We start from the raw sequence: 9,173 nt of genomic DNA on the forward strand, positions 1-9,173 counted from the left end.
TTTTTTAATGTATTTTCCTCTCTTTACAGCTATGCTAAGATAAAAGAGTGATGAAAGTGGAATTGCATAGCATTCCTTACCCACAACTTATTTAACATGAATTTCATAAGACCATTTCTTCATAGGCAAGAAGAGGTTTCTTTACTTCCTTTTGACAACAGCTTAAAACATAATTGTTTCTTTTATATTTCTGGTGGCCAAAAGTCTAAGATTAAGGTGTTGGAAGGTGTTCTTCTGAAGGCTTCAGGGAAGAATCCATTTCCTTGCTTTCTCTAGCTTTTAGAGGACAACGGCATTCCTAGGCTCATGACCTCCTTCTCCATCTTCAAAGGACATTACCCTAACATCTGGTTCTGTGGCCACATCTCCTTTCTTCTCGCTTTTTCTCAACATATTATTTCCTTCTTGTAAAGACCCTTGTGATTACACTGGACCCACCCAGACACCCAGAATAATTTCACCACCTGACGATCTCTAATTTGATCACATCTGTAAAGTCCCTTTTGTCACATAAGTGACATACTTACAGATTCTTGAGATTTGAAAGTGGACATTTTTGGAAGGTCATCATTCTATCTAGCACAGTATATGAGCACCTGCTTTGTTTCCAACACTAACCTAGTCTCTAGGAAGTCAGAGGTAATGAACATGGCCTCTCCCCCTTGAACAGCTGAATTGAGGGCCAGAGGAAAGCCTTAGCTCTTATAAAACATATATACTTTTCTTATAATGATTAAAAAGCAAAATGATTAGGATAGCTATAAACAATTAATATAAGAATAAACTATGTCATATAATAGGTAGATAGTTTGTTTTTATGAATATAAAATACACCAAGAGGGTAAGGAATAGGAGACATAAAATTATAATTTACCTCGTATTTGCCTGTCAACAACTCTCATTTCCTTTCTTATCTTCAATGACCATTCATTGACCTGGGAAAAATTTTAGAAAAGGAATTATAAGAAAATCCAAACTCCTAATTCACCAAATTTTAAAGAATTTTGTGTTCATTCTATATTTATTCCAGACACAAAATCATAAATCTATTTCCAAACAAAAGCTTTGGGCCAAATTCTATTTTTTCCCATGTTTTTATTCAGAGTACACAGAAGTCTCAGGCTATTTAAAGAGCCTTATCAGAAGGCAGGCAGTAAGAAGCACTTTATATAAGACCTCTGAGACAGTTCAACACCCTGCAGGTACATCAACATGTTTAAAGAGGTGCACAGGCATAAATAGATAGGTTTTAAAGGAATCAGAAGATTTTCAACATCTAAACATAACTATTTCAAAACCTGCCCTGCCTGTGTCACAAGGGTTCACCTTTTCCTTCCCCTTTTTAACAATGTTTTTTTCATTTTACGAAAGACAGAAATTCCTCTGACCTATGTCTCTTATTACCATGATACATTTCCCTCAGAGGCAGAAATCTCTAAGGCACGAAACATAGGGTCAACTGGAAATACTAGTGTAAGTGTTGAGGAAGCACTTAACTACTCTAGTGACTATCAAATTCTTATGCAACTGAAGCAGCTGAAGTGTTTTCTAATTCTGCAGTTTCAAAAAAATTGAAGGAAAATCTGAGTTGTTGGCTGATGAACCATTAAATCTAAATTTACATTAAATCACTTTATGCTCTTTGGTATATAATAGAGAATTTCAAAGAACTTGGGAACAATGAAATAATAAAACTTCCATTACCATAAATTTATATTAACAATGTTTCTGAGCATTAGAGTCTAATAAAACACAAAGTAGGGCTTTCTTCCAGTTGTGGCACCTTGTGAGGCGGCTTTGGTCCATACCCATAGCCAATGCCATCCACAGGCTCTTGGCAGTTGGCACATGTTTGGGGGGGAAGGAGGATGGTCACAGGTGTAGCACACTGCAACTGGGGCGCCAGCCTCATTAGGTGAATGGGCGATTCCTGGAGATGGTCCAACTAGGCATGCTGCAACGCAAGCTACTGAAACCTGCCCTGCTTCTGGGCAAGGAGCAATTCATTGGCATGCCCTTCTGTGTCTGTACAAAGGGTGCTGGCCACATGGCACAGATTACACATTCAGTCCACCTCCTAGCCATCATGGCCTATTACCAAAGTTGGTGAGTAGGCTTCCAAGAAGATAAAAAGACAACCTCATCTGGTGTGACTGGCCCTTGCTGGTAGCTGACCCCCACCACTGCCAATCCAAAAATTTTGCCTGTGATCACTACCAGAAATCCACCCATTAAGCCCACGGTAAGCATCAGGGCTCACCTTAATAATAAACAATGGCTGTGGAATTTTAAATTTAAAAAAATAATAAATAAAACAGGAATAGAAATGATACTGAACCTTGTATTCATCCATGAGCACATGAACTAAATGGCATTTTAAAAACCTATGCAATTAAGATGTATTTCCAATAAATTTCACTTTTTAATGATTTCATTAAAATCATTATTTAACAAAATCTGTACAAAACTTATTTTACAACAACTGTAGTAACTCTAACCAGAAGAAATAGTAAAGGACTTAAAAACATATGGATATATATTTTCTTTTAAATTTTAACATTAGGTTTAGACAGTTTTTAGGTAAAATTCACATTATAATTAGCCATTTCAAAATTCACAATTCAGTGACATTTAGTGCCTTCACAATGTTTTGCAACCATCAACTCTCTCCAATCTCAACACTTTTTTTTTTTTAACATGTCAGGAGAATACATTATTCTCTTTAAATGATCTCTCCCTATGTCCTCCTTCTCTGTTCCCTGGCAACCACTAATTTGCTCTCTTTTGATCTGCTTATTTTTACTATTTCATATAAAAGGGATCATACAATCTGTGGCCCTCTGTGTCTGGCTTTTTTCATTTATTACAGTGTTTTGGGGGTTCATCCATGTTGTAGCATGTATCAACACTTCACTACTGGGGGAGGAGCCAAGATGGCCGAGAGGAAGGGAGCTCTGTAAACTTCGTCTGCCCCATCTATCGAACTGAGAAGGAAATTACTCTCATCTGCAGAAGTGGAAGGAGAAAATACAGACTCCAGAAAGAAGACAACCTCAAAGATACCTGAGTAAGTGTGAACTGGGGAGACTGGAAAATGGGCCAGCCTGAGAAGGGCAGGGGAGGTAGGAGCCCCAGCCCAACACAGGGAAAGTGCGTGGAGACCCTGAGAGACAAAGGGAAGAGAAAGAGAAACTGAGCATGCTGATAGTACTGTCTCTAGAGAAGAGATAAAGAACCTTTAACACTGCACTGAGAGAAAAACTCTCACTCCATATATAACCGCTGGGCAATGCGAATCCCAAACCCAGGTGGCACAAGGGAAAAAACAGCCCCCACCCCTGTGTGATCCCAGCAGGGAGTCAGCAGCTGCCATGGCGGCGGCAGCAGCCGCAGGGGCATGCACTTCGGCTTCAGCTGTGGGAGCGCACATTTCCACAACGCATCTCGCCTCCGGCATTGGCTGCGTGAATCCCAAATCCCGGATGCCAACATGGAAAAAATGCCCCCACCCCTATGCGGATCCAGCAGGGAGTTGGCAGCAGCAGCTGGGGGGGGGGGGGCGGTGAAGGAAGGGGTGTGCACATTTGGTTGGCAGGAGCGCGCAACTCATTGCAGCGCCTCGCACCTCAGACAGCAGCAGTGCAAATCCCAGCCAGCGCCAGGAGAAACTGCTCCCTTCCCCTACACAATCCGGAGGCTGGGAGTTGGCGGTGTCTGTGGGGGCATGCACCTCACCTCCGGCAGCAGCAGCAGCTCAAATCCTGGCTGCACCAAGAGAAACTGCTCACCCTATGAGATCCTGGCTAAGAAGCCAGCTGCGAGAGCGAGTACATCTCATCTGTGGTAGCATAAAAGTGCATGGACTAGGATTTTGAAGCAAAGCGGGCCTGTAAAATACAGCTTGGCTCAGCTGTGGCACAAGGAGATCGGACTCATAACAGTGGCCCGCAGCACTTAGTTTCAGCCGAGCTTGGGGCGCCATGATTCATCTCTCCGCAACCACCAAGGCAGGGCCTCCTAGAGCAGCCCCTGAGACCCATGTACACCAAACCACGCCTATCCAAGAGGGGGAGCTGCTGTTTTTTGGAGTTATTTTTTATTATTATTACTTTTTTACTTAAAATTTTTTTTTAATTTTTGCTCTTTATTTTCCTTTTTCTTCTCCCTCTTTTTTTTCTCTAGCCATCCAGATATATTCTCCCTTATCTCATCTTTATCTCTCCCCTCAACTGGTTATACACTTTTAGACTGTCGATTGTCCTTTGTTATCTCTGCCCAACCCTTTATTTTTTTTCTCTTCTTTTCTTCTCTTTCCTGTCCATTTTCTTTTCTTCCTTTCTCCTTCTTAAATTGTTTGTTTGATTTGTCTGTGCATTTGCATGCTTCTGTTCCCTGTGTGTTTGTCTGTTTTCCTTTTCAGGGTTACCCCAAGAAACAAGCCAAAGTACGCATGACAGAGAGTCCCAAATATCGCTGAGTAGGGAAATAAAATAATCAAAGGCACAATAAGAGAAACTGAGAGACACCATTAAAAGAACACTTCCTGAAACGACAGGCCCTGGACAGTCAATAAGCCTCCTTTAACAGAGCAATACTAACAGGTGCACAGTGCACAACGAGCTTTTTAAAACTGACAAGAGACAGAAAACTAGACAAAATGACAAAACAAAAGAACTCCCTCTAAAGAAACTCCAGTAAGAAGTCACAGCCACAGAACTGCTCAAACATATCTAAAAAACATAACTGAACAAGAATTTAAAACAATTGTCATAAAATCGCTGGGCTTGAAAAAAGCATCAGAGAAGCTACTGATACAATGACTAGGGACTTTCAAATAGGTGTGATGAGTTAAAAAAGGCTATAAATGAGGTGAATAATAAAATGGAGGCAGCCACCTCAAGGAATGAAGAGGCAGAGAGAAGAATAGGTGAATTGGCACAGTTATAGCAAAAGAGGAAGCCAAAAAAAGAGAGAGAGAGAGAAAAATTGATCTAGGAGGAGGAAAGGAGAATTCGAGACCTGACTGATACAATCAAATGGAACAATATCCATATCATAGGAATTCCTGAAGAAAAAAAGAGAGGTCCTGAAGGGATACTAGACCAAATTATAACTGAGAATTTCACAAATCTGGGGAAAGAAATAGACATTCAAATTCAAGAGGCACAATGAACACCCTTAAGACCCAATTTGAATCAACCTTCAGCATGACATATTATAGTGAAACTGGCAAAAATTAAAGTAAAAGAGAATTCTTAAAGCAGCTAGGGATAAAAGGGCCCTAACATACAAAGGGAAACCTATCAGAGTGGTTACAGACCTATCTACTGAAACTTGGCAGGCCAGGAAGGAATGGCAGGAAATCTTCAATGTGCTGAACAGGAAAAACATGCAGCCAAGAATCCTTTATCCAGCAAGCCTGTCATTCAAAATAGAAGGAGAGATAAACGTGTTCCCAAATAAACAAAAATTGAGAGAATTCATGACCACGAAACCAGCCCTACAAGAAATCCTAAGAGGGACTCTATGAGGGAAATGTTGCAAAGAATACAAGGTGTCAGAGACACCACTATAAACATGAATTCTATAGAGAACACAATGAATCTAAACCCACATTTTTCAATAATAACACTGAATGTACATTGACTGAATGCTCCACCCAAACGACACAGGGTAGCAGAATGGATAAAAAAACAAAATCCATCTATTTGCTGTCCACAAGAGACTCATGTTAGACCTGAAGATACCTTCAGGTTGAAAGTAAAGGGATGGAGAAATATCTATCATGTGACTGGAAGACAAAAGAAAGCCAGAGTAGCCATACTTATATCAGACAAACTGGACTTTAAAGGCAGTAACAAGAAATGAAGAAGGATATTATATAATAATTACAGGGTCTCTCCATCAGGAAGAGCTAACAATTATAAACATCTAAGTTCGGGAGCACCCAAATACATAAAACAATTATTCACAGACAAAAACAATCTTATTGATAAGAATGTGCTAATTGCAGGGGACTTTAATACTCTACTGACAGCAATGGATAGATCAACCGGACAGGAAATCACTAAAGAAGCAATGGAACTGAATGACACATTGGAACAGATGGAATTGATAGATATATTTAGAACTCGGCATCCTGAAGTTAGGAAATTCACCTTTTCGAGTGCACATGGCACATTCTCCAAGATAGATCACATACTGGGGGATAAAGCAGCCCTCCATAAATATAAACGCATTGAGATCATACCATGCACACTTTCAGATCACAATGCTATGAAACTTGAAATTAACCACAGGAAAAAGTCTGGAAAACCTCCAAAAATGTGGAGGTTAAAAACCACCCTACTAAAGAATGATTGGGCTAATCAGGCAATTAGAAAATTAAAAATATATGGAAACAAATGAAAACGAAAATACAACAATCCAAACTCTCTGGGATGCAGCAAAGGCAGTCCTAAGAGGAAGGTATATTGCAATCCAGGCCTATTTCAACAAACTAGAAAAAGTGCAAATTCAAAATCTAACAGAGCAGCTAATGGAACTAGAAGGGGAACAGCAAGAGTACCCCAAACCCAGCAAAAGAAGAGAAATAATAAAGATCAGGGCAAAAATAAACAATATAGAATCCAAAAAAAAACAGTTAAACAGATCAATGAAACCAAGAGTTGGTTCTCTGAAAAATAAACAAAATTGATAAACCTCTAGCCAGGCTCCTTAGAAAGAAAAGAGCACCCAGATAGACAAAATCATGAATGAAAATAGATCTATTACAACCAATCCCTTAGAAATACAGGCAATCATCAGAGATTACTATGAAAAATTATATGCCAACAAACTGGACAACCTAGAAGAAATGGACAAATTCCTAAATGCACATGCACTACCAAAATTCAAATGGGAAGGGATATAAAGCATGAATAGACCGATAACCAGTGAAAAAATCGAAGCTGTTATCAAAAATCTCCCAATGAATAAGACCCCAGGGCCAGATGGATTTCCAGGGGAATTCTACCAGACATTTAAAGCAGAGCTAATACCCATTCTTCTCAAACTATTCCAAAAAACAGAAATAGAAGGAAAACTTCCAAACTCATTCAATGAAGCCAGCATCAAACCAGACAGAGACCCAGCAAAAAAAGACAACTGTAGACCAATATCCTTAATGAATACAGATGCAAAAATACTCAACAAGAGACTGGCAAAGCGAATTCAATAGCATATAAAAAAATTATTCATCATGATCAAGTGGGATTCATTCCTGGGATACAGGGCTGGTTCAATATTCGCAAATCCAACAATGTGATACATCACATTAACAAAAGAAGAAATAAAAACCATATGATCCTGTCAATAGATGCAGAAAAAGCATTTGACAAAATACAGCACCCTTTCCTAAAAACCCTTGAGAAAGTCGAAATAGAAGGAACTTACCTAAGATTATAAAAGCAGTTTATGAAAAGCCCACAGCTAATATCATCCTCAATGGGGAAAAACTGAGAGCTTTCCCCCTGAGATCAGGAACATGACAAGGGTGTCCACTCTCACCATTGTTGTTTAACATAGTGCTGGAAGTCCTTGCATCAGCAATCAGCAAAAGGAAATAAAAGGCATCAGAATTGGCAAAGAAGACGTCAAACTTTCACTTTTCGCAGATGACATGATATTCTAAATGGAAAACCCAATCAACACCACCAGAAGCCTTCTAGAACTGATCCATGAATTCAGTAAAGAGGCAGGGTACAAAATCAATGTACAGAAATCGGTTGCATTCCTATACACCAATAATGAAGCAACAGAAAGAGAAATCAAGAAACTGATCCCATTCACAATTGCACAAAAAACCATAAAATACCTAGAAGTAAACCTAACCAAGGATGTAAAAGACTTATATGATGAAAAATACAGAAAACTTATGAAAGACATTGAAGAAGACACCAAGAAATGGAAAAACATTCCATGCTCATGGGTCGGAAGAATAAACATTGTGAAAATGTCTTTACTACCCAAAGCAATCTACACATTCAATGCAATCCCCATCAAAATTGCACCAGCGTTCTTCTCAAAGCTAGAACAAGCTATCCTCAAATTCATATGGAACCACAAAAGACCCTGAATAGCCAAAGTAATATTGAAGAAGAAAACCAAAACGGGAGGCATCACAATCCCAGACTTTACCCTCTACTACAAAGCTGTCATCATCAAGTCAGTATGGTATTGGCACAAAAACAGACACACAGACCAATGGAATAGAATAGAGAACCCAGAACTGGGCCCACAAATACACAGTCAGTTAACTTTTGATAAAGCAAGAAAGAGTATTCAATGGAAAAAAAGACTGTCTCTTTAGCAGGTTGGTGCTGGGAGAACTGGACAGCAACATGCAGAAGAATGAAACTAGACCACTTTCTTACACCATACACAAAAATAAACTCAAAATGGCTGAAGGACCTGAATGTGAGACAGGAAACCATCAAAACCCTCGAGGAGAAATAGGAAACAACCTCCTTGACCACAACCGCAGCAATTTCCTACTCGACACAACCCCAAAGGCAAGGGAAATGAAAGCAAAAATGAACTATTCGGACCTCATCAAGATAAAAAGCTTCTGCACTACGAAGGAAACAATCAAGAAAACTAATAGGCAACCTACGGAATGGGAAAAGATAATTGCAAATAATATATCAGATAAAGGGCTAGTATACAAAATCTACAAGGAACTCACCAAACTCCACACCCGAAAAACAAATAACCCAGTGAAGAAATGGGCAGAAGACATAAATAGACACTTCTCCCAAGAGGACATCCAGATGACCTACAGGCACCTGAAACGATGCTCAACATCACTCATCATCAGGGAAATACAAATCAAAACCACACTGAGATACCACCTCACGCCAGTCAGAGTGGCTAAAATGAACAAAGCAAGAGACTATAGACGCTGGTGAGGATGTGGAGAGACGGGCACCCTCCTACACTGTTGGTGGGAATGTAAACTGGTGCAGCCGCTCTGGAAAACAGTGTGGAGGTTCCTCAAAAAACTATCAGTAGAACTCCCTTATGACCCAGCAACAGCACTGCTGGGAATTTACCCAAGGGATACAAAAGTGCTGATGCATAGGGGCACATGTACCCCAATGTTCATAGCAGCACTGTCAACAATAGCCAAAACA

At 39.7% G+C, this 9,173-nt stretch overlaps 1 protein-coding gene across 2 annotated transcripts in view; it reads right to left on the bottom strand.

Moving 5' to 3' along the window:
* The window catches only part of LOC115290051 (charged multivesicular body protein 3), a 55,047-nt gene that overhangs the window by 24,958 nt on the left and 20,916 nt on the right, over positions 1-9,173 (bottom strand). For both annotated transcript variants that reach the window (XM_029937749.1, XM_029937750.1), the window contains exon 2: positions 875-935. In XM_029937749.1, coding sequence (XP_029793609.1) covers positions 875-935 — 61 coding nt within the window. The remainder of the gene's footprint in view (positions 1-874; positions 936-9,173) is intronic.

The sequence above is a fragment of the Suricata suricatta genome, chromosome 4, assembly GCF_006229205.1.
Source record: "Suricata suricatta isolate VVHF042 chromosome 4, meerkat_22Aug2017_6uvM2_HiC, whole genome shotgun sequence".
Taxonomy (NCBI): Eukaryota; Metazoa; Chordata; class Mammalia; order Carnivora; family Herpestidae; genus Suricata; species Suricata suricatta.